The 23,547-nt window shown below is 35.6% G+C and overlaps 1 protein-coding gene across 2 annotated transcripts in view; it reads right to left on the minus strand.

Moving 5' to 3' along the window:
* MUSK (muscle associated receptor tyrosine kinase) overlaps positions 1–23,547 on the minus strand; it is a 132,240-nt gene that overhangs the window by 12,696 nt on the left and 95,997 nt on the right. Inside the window, exons 8-11 of one of the 2 annotated variants that reach the window (XM_033237842.1) lie at positions 20,292–20,298; positions 14,244–14,507; positions 7,767–7,942; positions 7,079–7,102 (exon numbers count right to left, since the gene is read on the minus strand). In XM_033237842.1, coding sequence (XP_033093733.1) covers positions 7,079–7,102; positions 7,767–7,942; positions 14,244–14,507; positions 20,292–20,298 — 471 coding nt within the window. The remainder of the gene's footprint in view (positions 1–7,078; positions 7,103–7,766; positions 7,943–14,243; positions 14,508–20,291; positions 20,299–23,547) is intronic. The other variant, XM_033237843.1, reaches the window with a different exon arrangement.

Raw genomic sequence — 23,547 nt, forward strand, 5'->3', positions numbered from 1 at the left:
TCAACTGAACATTTAACCCAAGACTTTGGGTAAGAAACAATAACTACAGAAAACAAAAGATAATACGTAATAAAGTAACAGCCATACACAAGCAGAAATTAATAAGTTAGAATACACATAATACAAATGATAAAATTAAAAGATCAATAGTTGGTTTTATAAATATTCATATAGTAGTCTAATCAATGGAATTTTAATTAAAAAGATAGAAAGGGTACAAACATAGAAAATTAGAAACGATAAAAAAGTTATAACAGATTCAAAGTTTATTAAAATAATATGTAATTATATATTTCACACTTTAAAGAAAATGATAGGAACATATTAATCACCAAATTTGAAGCATTAGAAAATATAAATATTGCCATAGGCAGGAAGCTAGATTTTTAAGTCATCACATTATAAAAGACTTTCTTTTAGTCTTGAAAGAGATAAAATTTCCATATTTATAATATGTTCCAGTAAGAGAAAAGTCTTTCAAATTATTTTAGAAATTATTATAATACTAATAGCACAACCTGGCAATGTTAACGCAGAAGAGTGCATACATAGATTATACAGCCTAGGTTTAGAAGATCCTAAATGAAATGTTAGCAACTGACTGCATTATAGTCAGAGAATAATGATTTAATATAAGGGGATATATTAATATAACATATTACAAAGTCAAAATAAAACCTTTATGGCAGTAGATGCCTAAAGCCATTTGAAATAGGACACTTGCAAAATTGGAGGTTACAAGAGACTCCCCATGTATGACTTAGTCTGGAAGTGGACCCAGTGATAATGCCCTCAGTACCAATGGCTAAGCAAGTGATTTTGAAGCCTGCAGAGGCCAGGCCTGGCCACCACTGTGACTCAGGCAGGCACCTGGAACTGGAAGAACGTCAGCACAGCAGTAAAACATCTGTGCAAGACCAGTGATAGCATGCCTCATCCGGCACCACAGAAGTGGTGGACTGTACAGACTGACTAGGTTCCTCTCTGACCGACTTGAAAGCTACTCTGATTCTCTTTGGAATGAGTCATCCCAAGTTTTCTTGATCTAAGATGGGTGGGTGGGTGGGGGGCTTAAATTCAAGAGCTTTGCTTTCTGCTGAGAATAAAGTTGGAACAATTATTAAAAGATAGGGTGAAACAACTATTTTTCTGTTTGGAGTTTACAGAGCAGTTCACACCATATATAATGCATGAGGGAATATAATGTAATTGATAAAATTGGTAGTGTAATTTCATTGGTAAATATAAGGTTAATTTTTCTAAGAAGAATCAGAAAGTAGAATTTAATGTCATGTTAAAAGGAAAAATCTATGATGATTTAGTGAGTTTTTTTTTAATGCAAGAAATGACATAGTTGGAACAATACTTTTGCTTTATGGATTTAAATGTTTCTTTCCTTCAAGATAGTTTTGTTTTGTTACTCCTTGATGACTGCTTCTGATTTGATCTGATCTTCCCTTGAACTACATTAATGAGCTCTTTGGATCTAAACGATCACTTTGAATCTTCATTCTTTTTCCTTTCTATCTTTTCTCTTCTCTCACCCATTTTCTCTCTTTATTCTTTTCCTCTGAACACTACAGGAATTTATGCACTCATTCATCCATGTGTAAATGCATTCACTAAATCAATATTGACTGTTAGGTATCCAGAAAACTGTGGTGAACATGATAAGCCTTTGCTTGTCATGAGACACAAGTGAGTAAATGGAGAAATAAAACAAAATATAAGAAACATTATAAGAGTAGTAAGAACATGATGCTTATGAGTGTTCAGGCCTGGCACTAACTCAGGTTTAGACATACTGGGGAGGTTTTCTAGAGTGAATAACTGTAAGTTAAATATAAATGGTGAGTAGCCAGTAACCAATTGAAGGTTATGATGATCTGAGTCTTTGTGTCTTTCCCCCAAATTCACAAGTTGAAATGAATAAGGATAGAGTCCTGATGAATGGGATTAATGCCCTTATAAAAGAGGTCCAAGAAAGCTCCCTGGCCCCTTCTGCCACATGAGAACACAGGGAGAAGACACCTTGTCTATGAGGAATGGGTCCTCACCAGATATCAAATCTGCTGGCGCCTTGATCTTGGACTTCTTGGACTCCAGAACTGTGAGAAATAAATTTCTGTGGTATAAGCCATCCAGTCTGTGGCATTTTGTTATAGCAACCTGAACAGACTAAGAAAAAGGTGAGGGCCGGGCGCTGTTTCTCACACCTGTAATCCCAGCACTTTGGGAGGTCGAGGCGGGCGGATCACGAGGTCAGGAGGTTGAGACCATCCTGGCCAACATGGTGAAACCCTGTCTTTATTAAAATACAAAAAATTAGCCAGGTATCGTGGCGGGCACCTGTAGACCCAGCTAGTCTGGAGGCTGAGGCGGGAGAATGGCGTGAACCCGGGAGGCGGAGCTTGCAGTGAGCGGAGATCGCGCCACTGCACTCCAGCCTGGGCAACAGAGCGAGACTCCATCTCAAAAAAAAAAAGGGGGGTATGTGTGGGATGGGGGAATTAAGGGAGTAGAATGGAGTCAGGGTAGAGAGACAGTATTCTACAAAGAAGGAATAGCATATACCAAGATCTGAACTAAGCAGATGTGATACCTTGCTAAAAGTGCACCTAGAAGTTTCATTGTTGGAGTTGGGGAGTATCTACAGGTAAGGCTGCAGATATCAGGTTTAGTGAGAAAAGTCCTTGTATACCAATTTAAGTAATTTGAACTATGCCGTGCAGCAAATGGAGGGTCTCACAGGAGTGTTTTAAGAGGTGTAATAGCATAATCAACTTTTTGCATTAGAAAGATCTGTCTGCCATCCTGATTTCCATGGGATAAAGATTCCCCTCATAGCTTATGTCAAGCTCCCAACGTGAAGCCCTGATCATGGAGTTGGAAAGAGATGTTCAATAGCACATCATTAAACAGGATTTTCATCATACAGATAAAGAGAAAAATCTAAAAGTTTCTACCTAGAAAGAATAAATTACTTACAGGAAAACAATAAACAAAATTCACACTGGACAAAATTCACACATTAGAAGCTAGAAAAGAGTGAAATCACATCTATAAACCACCCAGAGAAATGTCACTCAGGAGTTCCATTCCCAGCTAATAACCTTTCAACTACCCAAATAAAAGAAAACAATTTGATAATATACAAGGCTTCAGGGATTCTGTCTCCCAAGACACTTTCCCTTCTGAGGAAATACATGAGGCGACTCTTAATAACAATTGAATCAGAAAGTGACTTCAATATAAACGTAAATGGGCTGCGATGGGTGGAGTCTTGGCTAACTCACTAGATGAGACTCAATATTGAGAATCACTCTGCAAAGAGAAACCTAAGAGTACTAGGGGAGGTAAGGAAGAAGATCTGAGCATTCTGAGGATCTCATTGGAGGTTCTGAAAGTCCCATGGGGTGGGCAGAAATGAGGAATAAATAGAGCACTGCAATGTGTAGAAAGAATTGTGATCCGACTTTCACTTAGCAGTGGAGAAAACATAACCAGTAACAAGTAAAGAAAAGGAAAAAGAAGAAGCAAAAACATAAAGTGAATAGAAAATGTACAGTTAAGATAGTAGGGATAAAATAGAGTATATCAGTTGTTATATAAAATATGAACAGGCTAAATCCTCCTATTAATAGAAAATGGCTATCAGACTGGAGTAAACCCAGGTATATGTTGTTTATAAGAAAAGAAAAATAGAAGAGGAACAAATAGGTTCTAGGTTAATGTAAATACAAGGAAAAAATTACCATTATTAATACTAGAAATTTAAAGCTAAAAGCACTAAAACAAGACGAGAGTGACATTTTACATTGATAAAAGGTTTCATATAAGAAGAAAAGTGTCTTGGATCACCATGCCTCATAGAACATAGTACATAGAACACAACATACAAATTACAAATTATTATAAATGCTAGAAGAATGTAATAAAAATAATTATGAATTGGGTTGGTCTAGTAGAAAATGTATTAGAAAATCAATGAAATCAGTAAACTCATATGTATATAGAAGGACTATTAATGTCATGAGATTATTAGCTAGCTAGCATGAGTTTATACTCATAAAAGAACAAGGCCTTGTCACAGAAAATATGGTTGCATTGAAATTCTGATCAGATCATGCTCTGTGCATTGTGTTCTATTCTGGATATTCTCAGGCTTGTGTGCAGCCAGTAAAGAGTAAACATGGGGGTGAGGATTTTGGAAGTCAATTGCAAAAGAAAAATTTGAAAATTGGAGATATTTAATGTGAATAAGAGAAGACTACAGAGAGATTGAGTGCCTATCTACAAATATTTCAAGGACTGTCATATAGAATATAAATAAATCAAAGAAACAGAGTGAAGATCAGTTGTTGAAAGTTCTAGAGAACCAGAATTTAGTTCTACATAGCTAAATTGTTCAAATAATTAATGCATTCTACAAAGGAATTAAGAAATTCAGGAGGGAAAAAGGAATGTTTCTGTCAGAGATGCTCTAGAAAAGATTCTTTCATTGTGGGAGAGTTTGGATAAAATACCTGTTAAAGTTACTTTAAACTCCAATTTTCTATGAACGTGTAACTTTAATATTACCACAAAATTACCCAAACTACATTTCAATTATGAAATAATGCATGAGTTTTACACACACGCACACGAACGCACACACAGAGAGACACTGACACTTTATGATTTCATTTGTGGGCAAAATGGTAGCTGATCATTATGGAAAAATGGTCTGGGACACAAAGCATGTATTCATTTAAATGTTAACAAAAAGTCGAATCATCACGTGGCCTGGGTGATTTAAAATTGTGAACAATACAATTTTTATCAATTGGACCTTCTTAAGAATAATCAATTAAAACAAATGTAAAAAGATAGTGGTATTTATTCAAGAATGAACCAGTTAAACAATCAGTTAAGCTTTATTACACATGCAGTCTTAGAATTTTTTAAAAAATGTTAGTAATAACAGAAAGGCATGGGGTATAACATTCTGGCTCTGAAGACAGAGCCAGAATCAGATTGATTTGAGTTCAAATTCTGGCTTATCACCTTACTAGATGGGTAAAATTGGACACATTGCTTAATCTCTCTGTCTCATGTTGGGTTGTATGTAAAATGGAGGACATTCATAGTACTTAATTTTGTAGAACTATTGGGAGTATTAGGAGAGATAATGTATGTATCACACTATAATCAGTTTGGATTTGGGTACATTCATTGGGTCCTTCATTCTCCATGTATATGTATAGAAAGAGCGAAGACGGAAGGAAAAAGAATTCAAGAGAATAGCAAATCATTATTTCAATGATTAAGACAGATTATCCTTTTTTCCACAGAAGCTCTGAAATAGAAGACAGATTCACTGCTGAGTGTTTCTGTAGTAAAGTATGTGAAGTCTCACGGAAGAGGGGAATAGTGTAATCCTTGCTTAGCAGACAAATAATGTAACTAGCACAAAGGCATTGCTTGCTCAAAAAGATGTTTCACTTCAGCCAAAGAAATTATAAAAAAGGAAAACTACTGAAATTCTAGTCCCTGTGCTCAAGGAAGAAGAAAATAATACAAAGATAAACAAATGATTAACAGCTCTTTTGTGACCCCTCCAAATGAGCTGGTGATATTCTTTAGAGTTTACTCAGAAATCAAGACACTCTTTGGAAAATATTTGAGGTCTTTACACGCTCCTATAAAATATGGGACACTGCCTAATAAGGATGTTTTCTTTGCTTCACTATTAACCTGCTAAAGCCAACTCTTTTAATAATAATTGCCTTTAACTCAGGGAGCATACTTTCAGACATTCCCTACCCTATTTTCCACTTAAATGGTCAGTTCATGACATTAGGAGCTCATTTTCTTACATGTATCAAAGATTTCATAAAGCTTTTTTTAAAGACTAGAAAATTTATTATTGTAGCTAGTTTGCACTGCTCAAAATTCCTTTATAATTAGTGTGAAAGGCAAAAATGTGGATGATTTTTGTGTATTGTTCCTGTCTAATTTAAGATGAATGGTCTGGTCCTTCCACACAGTAAACCCTCCATGAATGTTTGAATGGATGACTGAGTAAACAATTGATGGATAGCAAAGAGCAGAGTAATCAATTCAAAGTCCAATCAAAGTAAACTTTGGCTGCTCATATAACAAAGAATTGAAAAAAATTTTTTTTAATTCCTTCGATTTGGGAATAACAATTTGACAGGCTACCAGGATAAGAGATTTTTAAGGTTTCCATAACTCTTCTTATTTAATAACTCTGAGTGATTCAACTAGGACCAGTAACATTCTTTCTTTTAATACATTAAGTGTTGGTCCGTTAAGCAAGCTGGTAAAAATCAAGTCCTGGCACCTAGCCAAGTGCAGAGGGGATTAGGGCTGGAATATGTATTATAGGAAGTAAGTGTGATTTAAGGCTTAGAACACTGAGACCAGAGGAAGTTAATTGACATGAACAGCTTTTCTAATTTCATCCTGAGGATTTCTGCATTCTGACAGGTTAAAGCACTATCTGATACAAGTAATTTTGTAGGACATCCCTTTTCAAGCAACCTTCTTGAATTATTTCCTATTTTTGTGATGACCTTTTTAGAGCCATTTGATTTGATCCTATAAACTTTATACTGGAAATCAGCTGTCTTAAAAAAATACCTAACCTCCAAAAGAGGGATCTGTTGTCACAAATGAAGATCACGAATTGGCTCAATGAAGCAATAAATGTTGGGTTTCATCTATAACATAGTTAGATTATACCAAATCAAGAATATAAAATCAAAAAGGTGACTTTTTAAATTTGGCTTGCTTTACAGACATATAAGAAATAAAACAGGCTAATGACCTGGAGGTGGGAGATAGTATTTGTATGATTCGCTAAATATGGTACTCTCTACGGTCTAATTAAACGTTACAAACTGATACCTTCCATGACCTTCCCTCATGTTCTACACTGGATGAGTATGGTGAGAAGCCTTTGAGAGGGGCTGTACTTTCTGTTCTGGGCATCAGGAAATATGAGTGTAAACACACATGCATGAATCCAATTACATACACATAAGGTTTCAAGGGCACAAACACAATTACTTACTTTTTGGGTTTTCTTTGTTATAATCTGAAGGGGAAAGGATAAAAATTTGTTTTAAGTGAGCATCCAGATATCTCACATAGTCTGTGAGAGAGTGCTAGGAAATGCAAGTTCTCTTTCAGCTTTTTAATATACAACTGGAAAACATTCTTTGCATTCGAATGTGAAAGAATTGGGTCTTTGAAATTACACCAGCTGTTAGGGATAACAACATAGTTCCTTACAAACAGAGTTCATTAAAGCAACATGAAGCAATTCAGTTTTGTTTTGTGAGATCAGCATTTTCAAACATGTGTCTTATTTTAGCATGCTTTCTTGGCTAAGAAAAAGGACTTTATTCCTTTATTCCACTCTTCTGACAAAATATGAGATGCTTCTTAGCCATTTTTCTGCACATTCCAGAAAATGTTACAAGCTCTCATAAGATTCCCTGTGAAAGAATCTAAAATGTCAAGCAGTAATTAAAAGTGCTGTTTCATTTATTTTAGAGCAAATGAAATAAATCTTTATCCTAATCTGTGCAATTAGGATAGCATTAGGATTCCACTAGTAGGTATCAAAGGAAGGCAGAACTAAAAAAGAAAAAATTAGAAATGCCTAGAAATGTTAGAAGCTTTAAGTTCACACCTTAGTTTCTTCAAAATAGTAAATTTCTCTTAACCTATAAAGTCTTGGGAGAACTCTTTGTTACCTAAATGTGGCAGTCTGGCACAGGCTTTAGGGTCCCAGTGCATGCTGGGAAGCTTGGTGCATTCTGGCACCGACAGCAAATGCATCTCAGATCTGTAGAGTCCTCTGTGGGTCTTCTCTTCCATTGCCAGCCATTCTTTTGCACAGAAGAGTTCCTTTACTGCCAAGCAGTACTCTCTAAAATAGTACATGGAGAACAAAAGTTGATGAATCATAACATGTTAAAGCAAATTTGTGGCAGAGCCTAAATTCTGTGTTTTCAAGACATCATCATAGTAAATTGTCTGTTCTTGAAAAAAAGCGTTTATGAAAGAAACTCTTTACTGTAAATAATATGAGATTTCATGAAATCTAGTGTACTGTCCCATGAGATGAAATGATCTCTCATTTTGTTGTGAAATACAATTAATGTTAGTCTAGGGGAAAAAACGTCAAATTTACAATGTGTTAGTTTGGGAATCTCTGATATGTCTTCTCCCAACTCCATATTCAAATAACAACACAGGTAGAGAAATAAGGTATACAGAGTTTAAAAAACACACCTACTGAAAGTCAGGATCATTGTCAATCAGTTTTCAGCTTGGAAGATTTTTCTACGATCTTGGGGCTAATGAGCAGGGCTTGAGGAACATAGTCTGGACCTCTGTGTGCTTTGTCCTCTGAAACAGAACAGCACCGCCTCCCTGACAGCTTAGAGGAGGGCATGTGGGTGCTTACTCAGCCCTTACTTTGAGGCACAGAATCCTGTCCCATGGCTATGCGTGCTTCTATCTGAGAAAGCCAAGGTAGTATCTGTTTGAATGTGAAGCTGTTATGTTCATCTACATATTGTATTATGAGTGAAGGGGTTGAAGAAACACTAACTGAACTACTTGGAATTTTGCAGATTAGTATTTGCTTAAGCCTGATAGAAAATAGGACAGACTGCATAGGAAAAACCTGGTTAATTTCAAATTAAGGTATTTAGGGTTAATAATAAGAGGAAATTAAAGATAATTAAATAAATTAAACATAATAGTAGCAGATGTCCTTTATTCAGTATGTGAAGGATTCAGAGAGGAGGAAATTGTGAGTGTGTGTGTGTGTGTATGCCACAATGATGTCTTTTTAAATACTTATTGCCACACTCCTGCTTTCCTAACTTGCCAATATGAGCTAATGGAGCATGCATAGAATAAAAGACTGTGCATATGAATGTGATGAGATGCAAATATATTCTTATATGAAGATAACAATGGGATTTATAATTCTTGGTGGGTGTGAGGGAGAAGGGAGTATAATGGGGCTTTCAAGACTTCTGAGTAGGTAAAGGACCTGAGGAGAGTTGCTTATCTTGGTTCCACCCCTGGGTTGTATAAACACATTTTTTTTTTTTTTTTTGCATGCAGACAGCATAAAATGTGCAAAAATCAATATGGGACATATGAAAAAAATTCCATATTCCACATTATGCAGAAGCAGCAAATACCTGGGAAATTTTTTATTCTAAATAGAACACATTAATGAATGACTTTTGGTTTGCTTTGTTTTCATTGCCATGCACTAAAGCATGCCCTCGATAGCAGAGATTTTCACAAGAAAAAAACAAATCAAGATGAACTATAGACTGAAAAGTGGGATAATTTGAACATGGAAGTAACTACAGAAAATAGAAACCACAAAAAATAAAACCAACACTTACAATCTTCATTGAAAATAGAAAACAAATGGCACTGCAAGAAATAAACAAATTTGAACTAAATATTCAATTGAATGTGGAAAGAAAGGACCTAATTGAATGCAAGAAAGGCTAAACAGATGAAAATAATGTGTGAAATAACGGATAAAGTGGAGCAAGTAAGAAATTCAAAGTCAAATAATAGTGTTTCTCAGCAAGAGAACCAGAGACATGAAAAATAGAAAATAATCAAAGATACGGTATAAGAAAACATTTTTAAGATGAAAAGGGCATAATGTTTAGGGCATATTACCTATTATGTTTATATCCTTATATTACATGAAAGAAAACAAAATAAATCTATCCCCAAATGAATTTTACAAATATTTTGAATCTCAACAATTAAAGAAATAATCTTTCTACAATCTGGAGAGAGGAAAATGTTCCTTACAAAGGAACAAAAGTCAGGATTGCTTTCTGCTTCCTCTTCATTACAACATGGCCAGAAAATAATTGGTTGGAGTCCATAGTGTTTGAGGAGAACTAACGCAAAAGCTAACACTTATGTTAACACAGACTTAAATACCCAGTCAAAAACACATATGTACAAAGACAGAATTTTTTTATATGTGAAAAATACCTACTCCACCTGAATGAGAGATGAGTAAAGAAGAGATGAATAAACAAGACGTGAATTTAAATTAAGAATTTAAGAAAAAGAAAGATTTTATTTGAAATGAATGACAATGAGTATCAATGATAAGTAACACAGTAAACTTCTCCAAGTATCTACTTATATATGATTATGAAATCAAATGTAAAAGCTAAGAATAATATTCCAAAAATTGAGCACATGCAAATAAAATGTAATTGAACAATACAAATATGGTTTATAATTTCAGATAAAGTTTCAAAGAACAGGTGTGGAAGATTCAGTACAATTATGCTAACTTAATTAGGTCTACCCTGAATACCTTATTTTTAAAGTTACAACTTTCTCCTCTTCCTTTGGTATTCCCGGTCTTCCTTACCCGAGTATTCCTTTTTTCTTTTTCCATGACATTTAACACCTTCTAAAGTTATATTTAAGTTGTTTATTATGTTCATTAATATATCCTAAAGGCCTAGTGTAGTACTTGGAGCCCAGAAGGAGATCAATAAATATTTGTTGGACAAATAAAATTCCATGTCATTCATGCAAAGAGGCACACATCATTGAATGACTGCTTATATTAGGTTGGGGCAAAAGTAATTGCAGTTCTTGCCATTACTTTTAATGGAAAAACCACAATTACTTTTGTACCAACGTAATAATTAGAAAACCATGAGTGACAGCATGCTTTTAAAAATCTCACAAGCGGCCGGGCTCGGTGGCTCAAGCCTGTAATCCCAGCACTTTGGGAGGCCGAGACGGGCGGATCACGAGGTCAGGAGATCGAGACCATCCTGGTTAACACGGTGAAACCCCGTCTCTACTAAAAAATACAAAAAACTAGCCGGGCGAGGTGGCGGGCGCCTGTAGTCCCAGCTACTCCGGAGGCTGAGGCAGGAGAATGGCGTTAACCCGGGAGGGGGAGCTCGCAGTGAGCTGAGATCCGGCCACTGCACTCCAGCCCGGGCGACAGAGCAAGACTCTGTCTCAAAAAAAAAAAAAAAAAAATCTCACAAGCAAGTAGAGTTGGAATATAAAATGGTTGACAACTTCTGAACTACTTTGATGAATAAAGGCAAACAGAGACTTTTTCAAAAGATATAACAAAAAAATGAAGATCAAACTTACCAGATATCAGCAGTAAATTCAATTTTAGCTTAATATTTCTTGGTGCAAAAAGTAGGAGTCAGAATTGCAAGAAAACATTCTTAGAAACACAATTATTGTGAAAATTTTGATATATCACTATTAAACTATTGGATCAAATAGATAATATTCATTTAAGAGCAGAAAGGATTGAACATAAATATATGAATTTTGTATGTTAATGGTAGAGACTACATCTTTATAAATGCCAATTTTTATTTTTAATTATATATCAGAGGAAAGAAAACCTCTATAAAATATTAAAATGTAAAAATTTTTAGATTACATTTTCTTCAATTGGAACAAAATGACGATGAGGATTTTTAAAAATATCATTTTTCCAATAAAACTACTTATTTAAGTAACAATGGGAATTAGAAATACATTTTTAAATGTACACTGCAAATGACATAGATTTAGGAAATAACTATGATTTTCTAATAAATCTAAAATTTCAGTGAAAGGGATTTTTTTCTTTAAAAAAGGTGAATTATTTTCAATATAAGAAAGAACATATGTGGCTCATGCATGTAAACTGAACTGGGATATGTTATACAATATAACATATCTTATATATTAATTATATAAGTTAAATAATTAACATATAATATAATTATATAACTTATAAGTTATGTAATATAATTATATAACTCATAATATATGTTATATATGTTATATAACATATAATTATAAAATATATGATATATACTTTATATAAATATAAAATATTATATAATATATAACTTATATATTATATATTAGTAACATATTATATTATTAATATAATAATAACTTATTGACTTAATATATATTATATAATTTATAGTTATTTTTAAATACGAAATTTAGAAACATTTTGCCAATGTCAACATATAATAATTAAAAATAATTATATGAGTAAACAATTTTTTAAAAGATGAAAACCTGTGAAATTCATAGCACAAATTGAAATTAATTATAAAGACTCAGTAATTAAATCCAAAGTCTGCAAAAATAGAGAAACCATCAATGAAATAGAATTCAGAGTACAGAAATATAGATATAAGTAAACATAAGTAAACACACACCTCAGTAGTGACCAACTCTCTGGGTTTTAGCAATGAAAGTACTGTGTTCTTTTTTTATACAATGGAGTCTTGTGGGTTGTGTAATCAGAAAACCACAATAGCTGTCACACACACACAAAGAATTTTTCTAATCTAATTATTATTTCTCTCAAGCATCTGTCCATGGTGTTGAGCTGATTTGCCTGAGTGTCACTGTGTAAGTATGATAACAATTCTGTGGCCACCACACATTATGTTAGTAGTACTAAAGGATAAAGCTGATAGAATCTACTCTCACTTTATTTTGCTGGTTACATTTCTGTTTATTATACACGTGCTACTTTCTAGCGAAAGGATTTGCATTGATGAGCAGTACATCAAATAAACAATTTTGGAGAATCCTATAAAGAAGCCCAAGGAGGAGAAATCTAAAGAAGTGATAATTAACAGAGGCACTATTTTTTCCAAATAACTGCAAAGACAGTTGAAATAGCATCAGTATTTCTTAAGTCCTATTAAAACAAATTTTACTGCCCCTCACCTGCTCTTCCTTTTTTTTTTTCTTTTTTTCAGTAACTTTACTTTTTCTCTCCTCCTCTTTCCCCTTCTTATTCCGTCAATGCTGAAGTCTCTAGAGATTTTTAGATGACATGCCTGATCACAATACAATCTTCTTAGATGAATAAACAAATAATATTACTCTTATAGTGTCTCCAAACCCTCAGACTTTGCAGTAAATTGAGGAATACAGAACTCTAATTTAATGACCATATTGTTGTTATTATATGCTAAATAGAGAGTGTCCTAAAATTATTGCAATATTTAAATAGTTTCTGGTTTTATCAAAATAGTGGAAATGTGCTGTGTTGGTAGTTTTCATGGGGTTTCTTCAACAGAAGATTTAGGAATAACAATGTCTATCTAGTTTCTGACATACTCCATGAGTGTGATTTATCCTTTAATCCTCTCAATTCTACTGTGCAGATGAGGAAACTGAAGTTTAGCCAAGACCACACACATCGAGAAAGCAGAACTAACAGTATTTGAACTTTGTTCTATTTGGCTCAAAAATTAGATTGATTCTTTTTTTTTTTTCTACATAAGGAGTAATTAAAGGTGAAGATAATTCTATTGAATATAAGTTTATAAATTTCAATATTTAAAAAGTATGGGAATTTAAAAAAATATCTATTTACAGTATAATTCCCTCCTACCCCACCCAAATGAGGCAACAGCATCAGAACTTAGAATTTTGGATGGAATGTACTTTAACATTCTGGAATGCTTGGCATGATCTCATTTATTGACAAATAATGTGCAGTTTTTATTTTCTCTATCTTGGCTTACTAATGAGGTCCATGTTAGTTTAAGATTTCTCCTTTCATTTGATAGAAATCTGGGATATTTATGGATACCATAATAATGTGAACAATAACAAGAGTAACGGAATATTACACCATTTATGACATTTTCTAGAGGTTCTAAGTACTTGTATTTTAGGTTATCTTCAGTGATTTACATGATAGACATTTTGTCTGATTAATTACCTCCTATTTGTTTCTTTGTTTGAGACGGAGTCTCAACACTCAGGCTGGAGTGCAGTGGTGCAATCTCGGCTCACTGCAACCTCCGCCTCGCCGGTTCAAGTGATTCTCCTGCCTTAGCCTCCCGACTAGCTGGGATTACAAGTGCACCACCACACCTGGGTAATTTTTGTATTTTTAGTACAGACGGGGTTTCACCATGTTGGCTAGGCTGGTATTGAACTCCTGACCTCAAGTGATCCACCCACCTTGGCCTCCCAAAGTGCTGGGATTACAGGCATGAGCCACTGCGCCCAGCCACTACCTCCCATTTTGGTTGAAAACCAGCTTTTATCCTTTTACTGTTGCACATTACAACATTTTTCAAAACCTCTTTCTGTTGTGCGGATAGAAAAATTGAATTTTTCCTTTGAAATTATTTTTGAGATTTTACCTGCAAATGGGAATAGGAGTCGGCACTACTCCAGGACTGCACTCCTGGAAGACGTGGTTACACAACAAAGCCTCAGCAGCTGGCCTGCAGTGTGGGCTCACTACTTTCAGTTCATTCCAGGCCGTGTGGACCAGTAGCTCTTGGGCCTCCTCAGGGTCCGCATAGGAGGTGTTGAGAAAAACAAGAGTGTCTTTTGCCAGGACTGCATTACACACCTCCCCTCTGTACTGGGCGCAGTAGCCTTTGTTATCTTTCTGTGGTTTACTGAAAGAAGAAATGAACAACATTTCTAATCACATGCTATTTCTTGGCATTCATTCTGCTTTTCTTTTCTTGTTTTTTTTTGTTTGTTTGTTTTCACATCTGTGTCACAGAAATAGGAGAAAATTGTACTAGCAAATTGGTTGACATGCTCCATTTGAATATGGTCTTCATTTCCAGCTGCAATTATATCATCTCTAGCTACTCCACAGGGCTATTGAGAAGGCCAAATGTGACGATGGATGTGGAAAGCTTTGGGAACTATAAAAGGACTGAATAGATTTGGGTATTTTTATTATTCTACATTATAAATAGAAGCTGACTACTCTTAGTTAAGCCACCTTACAGACTTCTTGCAAAGAAGCTGATATAAGCAAAGATGCATCTGGAAGACATTTCATCATGATGGTTAACAAATAATTGAGCATAATAATAATTGCTCTCAGCTAAAATGTTTGCAGCTTTAGGGACATAGTTTATTTATGTGTTATGATAGTTTACCTTAGTTTTTTACAACATTTACATCTTTGCAACACCTTCCATACTCAGATTCTCTCACTCACACATCTTCCCAGAATTCCATTAAAGAAAAAGAAAGTGATGTAGGGAGGACAAAGCAGAAATATGGCTTCCAGAGGAGCCAAGTAGAACCTTCAGCTTTGCTGTTTTCTCATCACATCTCATCACATGGAAAGTCAACTGGTCATCCAGTGCCTCAATGATCTATTCTGTTGAGTGATACAAGTAATTACTCTGAACTCGGATTATTGTGTGTTAATGGGCCATATATCAGGGAGAAACCTGTAAATGCTAGTGCTAGCACAAACATAGGATTAAAAATTTATCTGCTATAATAACTGAAGACAATTGGGAGAATGGAAAATGCTGCTGGTACTCTCTTCACGTATCTACTTGTTCCCTTAATGTAATGCTGGGAATTATAACAACTCATATACTCACCTGAAAAACATATGTGGAATACTTATTATGTGTAGGCACTGTGATGGTCTCAGTATTTTCTTATGCCTTCTATCAGATCTTCCATAGTGTTAGTAATGACAGAAAAGTCTTAAGTTGTATTCTTATTTAGATTTGTACAACTATTGAATTTAGCTTTTCATTGTCTTTATATGAAGAATTTAAAGTAAGAAAATTAAACAAGTTAGAATTTGTGTCAAATTTTAAAATTGTTACGTGACCCCAATTGAATTTAAAAAATTAATACTATAATTACAAACCATCACTGGCAGGTCTTTAAAGCAAATTCATTAGAATGAGATATACTACATTCAGGTGAAACAATGAACTTCCAAGAAACACAGCTATACTTTAAAACAATATTTCGTAATATAGAGTCTTCCTTTAATTCTAACTAGCCTTTTACTAATTAGCCAGCATGATTTTTACTGTATCCCTTTGTTTGTTGGGGATATTTAAAATGAAGGCCTTGAATAGGAAAGCACAAAACTCCATGAAAACTTTCCCAAGGTAAAGCTGAGAAAACCCCCAGAGAAAATTAGACAGAAACAAGGATGCTGTTGTTCAGGCTCAGTAAATGACACCCCAAAGTGAAGGCCTAAGAAGCAGCCTCAGAAACAGACCTTCTGCCCTCCTGTCTCTCCTCTCTTTCTTCCCCGAGGCAAACCTTAGACACTAGAATCCCTCTTCTCCAAGACAGATCATAGACATCAGAATGCCTTTTCCACAAGGCTAACCATAACACCTAAATATTTACTCTACCCACCCCCCGCTTTTCTGTATAACACCTCACCATAAAGAAATTCAGACCCACATTCCAGAGGGATCCTACCTCTTACCTGGGAGGTGCGAGTGCTGCACAGAGGGGCTGAGAAAAATCGGAACAGGCAGGATGGGCTAGTTTCCCCACTCAGCCTTTTAGCATTAGATCATATTGTGTCTAATCATATTTCTACACAGTTGTTCATACTTCATCAAACCTAAGCATAAAAATGGATTGCTTCGGCTGGGTATGGTGGCTCACGCCTGTAATCCCAGCGTTTTGGGAGGCTGAGATGGGCAGATCACTTGAGGTCAGGAGTTTGAGACCAGCCTGGCCAACATGGAGAAACCCAGTCTCTACTAAAAAAAAATACAAAAACTAGCCGGGCGAGGTGGCGGGCGCCTGTAGTCCCAGCTCCTCGGGAGGCTGAGGCAGGAGAATGGCGTAAACCCGGGAGGCGGAGCTTGCAGTGAGCTGAGATCCGGCCACTGCACTCCAGTCCGGGCGACAGAGGGAGACTCCGCCTCAAAAAAAAAAAAAAAAAAAAAAAAAAAATTAGCCAGGCATGGTGGCAGGCACCTGTAATCCCAGCTACTCAGGGGACTGAGGCAGCAGAATCACTCGAATCCGGGAGGCGGAGGTTGCAGTGAGCTGAGACTGCACCACTGCACTCCAGCCTGGGTGACAGAGGAAGACTCTTATCCTCTTCTTCTCTTGTTAACCTGTCATTATTATACAGGTGTCAGCCATGACTCTTAGGATGGGAAGGAAAGGAATTAATCCCCATCCAGCTTCTACACTGTGCTTTAAGAAACTATATAATAAGTAGTGACCAGCAATATTTCAAACTGGTTTACAAAATGGCTTCACAAGTTGATGTAATATCTCAGTATAAAGGGGGATGAATACGATCATGTGTGACCCTTTATAGGTAACAGAAAAAACTCCACCATGTAAAAATTAAATATTTCCCAGTGTCTCTGAGCTGAGAATTATTCATGCAGGTTTTGCTGTCATGTGTTAACTATTCAATGATGCTGGTATTCATTTTCTATGAGTATTTTAAAAAATAATACACATTCATGATGTTTCCTCTATGCATCAAAACACATTTTTTTTAAAAACACTGGAAACTAAGAAAAAGTACACACCAAAAAAATTGATGAAAATAGCTTCAGAGATAAGGATTACTAACAATCAACTAACAATGAATCCCTCTGTCTGAATTTCTGCTAGTATTGAATCCTCATTAGTTTTACAGCATTAGATATATAATGCAAAATAAAAATGAAAAAGAAAAAAGGACAATAGGTTTTGAATAGAAATGAGAAGATCTTGGTTTTAATTTCGCTTTTTTCTTCCTAACAGCTTGATGACCACTAGCCTATACAAACCCTTTATGTGCTGGGAAAAAAACATACACATACTAAGTATATGATTATTATTAGTTTTCCACATTTCATTTCTATGATGTTCCTGGAATGATTAAGGACTTGGCTTTGGTAGTATATCGGTGCTTGGATTAGCTCTAAAAGGTAAGACACACATAAGACCGACTACCTATCTACCTATCTATCTATCTAAATAGATAGATAGATAGATAAATTTAGATAGATAGATATATAGGTCTAAATTATCTATATATCTAAATGTATATATACATCTCTGAATCTGTTTATCAACTACCTAGTTATAGTTTCAGTGTTTCAAACACTTCCTTTTCCTTTTCCTCTCCTCTTGTGCAGAAATATAAGCTTTAAATTTTACATAGTGATCAAATTTTAGATGCAAGACACAGAGGCCAATTGGGACATTTTGTTCCTCAGTCCCCTAAATCTATCACTTCCAACATTTTAAAAAGGAGCTCATGGCAAGAACTGGGGAATAAATTAAATGCAAAAAATTTCCATTGGTGTCTTCTGTTGTCTTTTGTAAGTGTCAAGACCCCTCCACATCCAGCTAAAGTTTTGTTTCTCTGCCTGAAGTTCGTGGGACTGCTGATGGGGCAACATTAGAAGCAGCTGGTCCTGTTGCTCATTAGAACAGTGGGACAGAGGTCACAGGGATCCCTTCACAGAATGCTGGTTATTTCGGAATGACCAGCCAGACTAGCTTCTAAAAATGCTAGTTAATATTGCACATGGAGCCAGTCCCTCTCTTGCCTCCTTACAATATAAACTCAGTTGACTTCTCTTCCAGTGAAGTTCCTTTTCTTGTAGAGGCAATGATGGATATTTGATCTCACATCTCCTTTTCAACTTATTTTATAACAGACAACCCTATGTGGTCAAAGGAAGTAGGTAAAGAATTCTCACTGCACCTCTTACTCCTATTTCTCTCTACTTTGAAATGTATGAATCACATTCAATAGAACATTTTAAAATGTTATCTTCAAGTTTCTCTGAGGGAGATGTCTACTCCCTTTGAACACATAATACTTTGTCTCAAGGGCATTCCAGATGACCAGCCATGGCATGTTTGCGTTATGACAACCCCATGATTCTGGTGGAAACTCCACACCTTACTTCGCTCGCTCCCTAGCACAGGCACACTTGACAGCTGTACCTCTCCTCTGGCTCAGACAAATCTTCCCTTTTTTAGCAACTGCCTTATCTCTCCTTGAACATTCCCAACAAAGGTAATGACAGATTCTATGCTACTTCCAACCTTCAAAGCAAACAGGAACTGTTTCTATTCTTTCCTGCCTAGTGTCTTTGCATATAATTTATTCTTCAAGGCAGGGGTCAGCAAGTACAACCCACAGGACAAATTTGGCCTACTGCCTGTTTTTTTAGAAGAAGGGTTATTAAATGGCACTTTTATTAATTTTAGTTTAGATAAACTTTGCTAAGGCAGTAGCTCCAAAATTATTAATACAAATTATTAAAGCAATATTTAGATTAAAAAATGGACTAAGAATTTTTTCTTTTTTTTGAACTAAGAATTTTTGATACCACATTAACACATTGGAATGCAGTCAATTATGACAAATCACTATCCCATATACTTACAACTAGTTCAATTTTTCATATAATGGGTATCATGACTTTCACTGCTTTTTTTGGATGCAATATATACATCCAAATGGTATTTCTTAAGATTTTTCTAACAGTAAAACTTTCTTTAAAAAGTGTTTTTAGTTAAAAAAATAACTGTATTTTGTTTGTTGTGTACCACATGTATTAAACATGTTTTACCACATGTTTTAAAACATGTACACATTGTGGGATGACTAAATTGAGCTAATTAACAAATGTATTACCTCACATACTTACCATTTTCTCATGATGAGAACACTTAAAATCCATTCTCAGTGACTGTCAAGAATACAATACATTGTTATTAATGATAGTCACTGTATTGTACTCTAAATCTCTTGAACTTATTTTTGCTGTCTAACCAAAATTTTGTATCCTGCTGCCTGTTTTTAAACATAGCCTATGTGCTAAGAATGCTGTCTTTAAATTAATTACATTCCATAGAGTTTTATGAAATCAGTTTTAAAAGTACTGCAAATAAAACACTGTAAGTTGTAAAAGGTTACATTGCAAGCGATACCTTCTTATATATAGGATAGAGTTATGAGGGAGAGTTTGGAGTTCTGGGTTCCATTTCTAACTTTATCATTTACTAGCTGTGTAAGCCACTTGAATTCTCCAGTTCAAATAAACTGTCTTAGGTTTTTTTTTTTTCTGTAAAATAGAGATAACAATAATACCTATTCCATGGGGATGTCTTGAAGATAAATTTAAATAATGCATGTGAAGCTCAGCACAGTGCCTGATCCATAGTAAGTATTCAGTAGAGGTTACCTGTCTTTAACTTCATCATACTTACTAAAAGGATTAGAAATTAGAAAGTTTCTAAAATGTTACAGTGCTCAGCAAATAGTGAACACTCAATAAATGGCATGTCAAATAACAAAAACAAAACACATTCCACTGCACTCCAGCCTAGGCAACACAACAAGACCCTCTCACAAACAAAAACAAATGAAATCCCTACAAAACAAAACATTGGAAACATTGGTACAATAAGTTTCTTACCTCCATTCTATTAACAGGAAAGGAAGTTCCCACAGGAAGTCAAATTAAAGGGGAAAAGAAAGAACATTAGTACATTTTCATCTTATGCTTTGAAAGAGATTGTTTTGATACTACTGATCTCTCAGTTTCTGAAAAGTTCTCTGCTTCTGCTAGGAGGCCAGCTGCTGCATTAATGGGCAGACTTGGAGGAAATTAAGAAAATATTGAGTATCTTTAGGAAACGTGTTCTTTTCAAACTGAGTCAATCATGGGTAACATCCACCAAGGGAATATCTAAGCTCAGAATTTCCCTCCATTAGCTACCCAGGGACTTTACACTAAGAAAGCAAGATGTGGAGGTTAACAGAGAAGATGCATAAAGTAGACCTAGAGGGAAAAAAAAGAAAAAGAAAAAGAAGAAGGAGAAGGAGAAAAGAAAAGAAGATGTAGAGGAGAGAGGGTAGAAGAGAAAGTAGAAAGTAGGCAATGGTTGGTCTCATAGACCTGGCTGCCTCAGGGGTGGGGTGTGTGACCTGGGTAGCTGCACGGCATCTGCACTCAGAAGGGCCTCGGGCTTAATTTAATGTTCTGCTGTCACTACCTTGAAATTCTTACTGTTTTTTGAACACCTAGCCCTGCAAATTATGTAGCTGCCTATGTTCACGGATGTAAAAACTCAGGTCTCTGAGGAGACTATGCCTGTCCTCTGGTGGTATGTGATTCCCAGGACAAACAGCCCCAACTTAGACTCTCCCAAGGCATGAGAATCCTGGCAAGGGTGTGATATAACCAGCATTTCTGAATTATTCCATTTTCTTTCTTGTAAATTAAAAACTTCACACTCTTTACCAAGTGCTTTATGGTTACTTCATCCTGTCATCTTAACCTTCATTACGAAAGTAAACAGTAAAACATATGCTTTGCCTAAAATCAATTTGCCATATTAAAATTTCTCCTAATGTTGAGGTCTAACTTCTTTTTGAAGGTTTTAGATCCATTTGGGTGTCATTTTGGGGGGGATTTTTAAGGGCTCTAACATGAATTTCTCTGAGAGGTCAATCTTCTTAAAATACAATGAGCTTGTATTTCTCATCATTCTCTTTTAGATTTGTGAGGGTTGGTGACTACAAGGTTTTTATAACTTTCAGTGTATGACTTTATTGAATCTCTATGGGCTTTTTATTCAATGATCCTGAAGAATATTGTAACTTTGATTTTAGGTTCGGGGGTACATATTCAGGTTTGTTATGTAGGTAAACTTGTGACTTTGGAGTTTGGTGTATAGATTATTTCATCACCCGGGTATTGAGCATAGTGCCCGAAAGTTGTTCTATTTTTTTCTAATCCTCTCCTTTCTCCAACTCTCTACCCTCAGGTAGATCCCAGTGTCTGTTGTTCCCCTCTTTCTGTCCATGTGTTCTCCCATTTATAAGTGGGAATATGCAGTATTTAGTTTTCTGTTCCTGCATTAGTTTGCTAAGGATAGTGGCCTCCAGTTCCATACAAGTTCCTATAAAGGAAATAATCTTATTATTTTTTATGACCACATAGTATTCCATGGTGTATATGTGCCACATTTTCTTTGTCCAATCTGTCATTGATAGGCATTTAGGTTGATTCCACATCTTTGCTATTATGAATGTTGCTGCAATGAACATTTGTACACATGTGTCTTTATGGTAGACTGATTTATGTTCCTTTGGATATATACTCAGTAGTGGGAGTGCTGGGTTGAATGATGGTTCTGTTTTTAGTTGTCTTAGGACTTACCACCCTGCTTTCCGCAGTGGTTGAACTAATTTACACCACGACCAGCAGTGTATAAGAGTTCCCTTTTCTCAGCAACCTCGCCAGTATCTGTTATTTTTTTATTTTTTATTTCTTTTGAGGCGGAATCTCACTGTGTTGCCCAGGAGAGAATGCAGTGCAGTGGTGTGATCTTGGCTCACTGCAGCCTCCGCCTCCCAGGTTCGAGTGATTTTCCTGCCTCAGCCTCCCACGTAGCTGAGATTACAGGCACGTGCTACCACACCTGGCTAACTTTTGGATTTCTAGTAGAGACGAGGTTTTGCCATGTCGTCCAGGCTGGTCTTGAACAGCATCTGTTATTTTTTGACTTTTTAATAATAGCTGGAGTGACATGGTATCTCATTGTGGTTTTGATTTGCATTTCTCTAATGATTAGTGATATTGAGCATTTTTTCATATGCTTGTTGGCTGCATGTATGTCTTCTTTTCAAAAGTGGGTTTATGCTGTTTGCTCACTTTTAAATGAGGTTGTTTTTGTGCTTGTATGTGTAAGTTTCTTGTAGATCCTGAATACTAGACCTTTGTCAGGTGTATGGTTTGTAATATTTTCTCCCATTCTGTAAGTTGCCTGTTTAGTCTGTTGATAGTTTCTTTTGCTATGCAGAAGCTCTTAAGTTTAATTAAGTTCCATTTGTCAGATTTTGCTTTTGCTGCAATTGCTTTTGGCATTTTTGTCATGAAATCTTTGCCAGTTCCTATGTCCAAAATGTTATTTCCTATGTTATCTTTCAGGTTTACCATTTTAGGTTTTACATTTAGGTCTATAATCCATCTTGAGTTGATTTTTGTATATGGTGTAGGAAAGGGATCCAGTTTCAATCTTCTACATATGGCTAGCCAGCTATCACAGCACCATTTATTAAATAGGGATTCTTTCCCCAGTGCTTGTTTTTGCCAGCTTTGCCTAAGTCTAGATGGTTGTAAGTGTGTGGTTTTATTTCTGGGCTCTCTGTTCTCTTCAGTGGTCTATGTGTCTGTTTTTGTACCAGTACCATGCTGTTTTGGTTACTGTAGCCCTGTAGTATAGTTTGAAGTCAGATACCGTGATTCCTCCAGCTTTGTTCTTTTTTCTTAGGGTTGCCTTGGCTGTTTGGGCCCTTCTTTGATTCTACATGAATTTTAGAATAGTTTTTTTTTTCTAGTTCTGTGAAGAATGTAATTGGTTGTTTGATAGCAATAGTACTGAATCTATACATTTCTTTGGGCACACTGAGCAGCGTTTTGTAATTCTTATTGCAGAGATCTTTCACCACCCTGGTTAGCTGTATTCCTAGGTATTTATTCTTTTGTAGCAATTGTGAAAGGGATTGTGTTTCTGATTTGGCTTGGCGATTGTTGGTATATAGGAATTTACTGATTTTTGTACATTAATTTTGTACCCTGAAACTTTGCTGATGTTGCTTAACAGTTCAAGGAGCTTTTGGGCAGAGACTATGGGATTTCTAGATACAGAATCATGTTATCTGCA

This window comes from Trachypithecus francoisi, unplaced genomic scaffold (genome assembly GCF_009764315.1).
Source record: "Trachypithecus francoisi isolate TF-2019V2 unplaced genomic scaffold, Tfra_2.0 Lachesis_group16, whole genome shotgun sequence".
In the NCBI taxonomy this organism is placed as follows: domain Eukaryota; kingdom Metazoa; phylum Chordata; class Mammalia; order Primates; family Cercopithecidae; genus Trachypithecus; species Trachypithecus francoisi.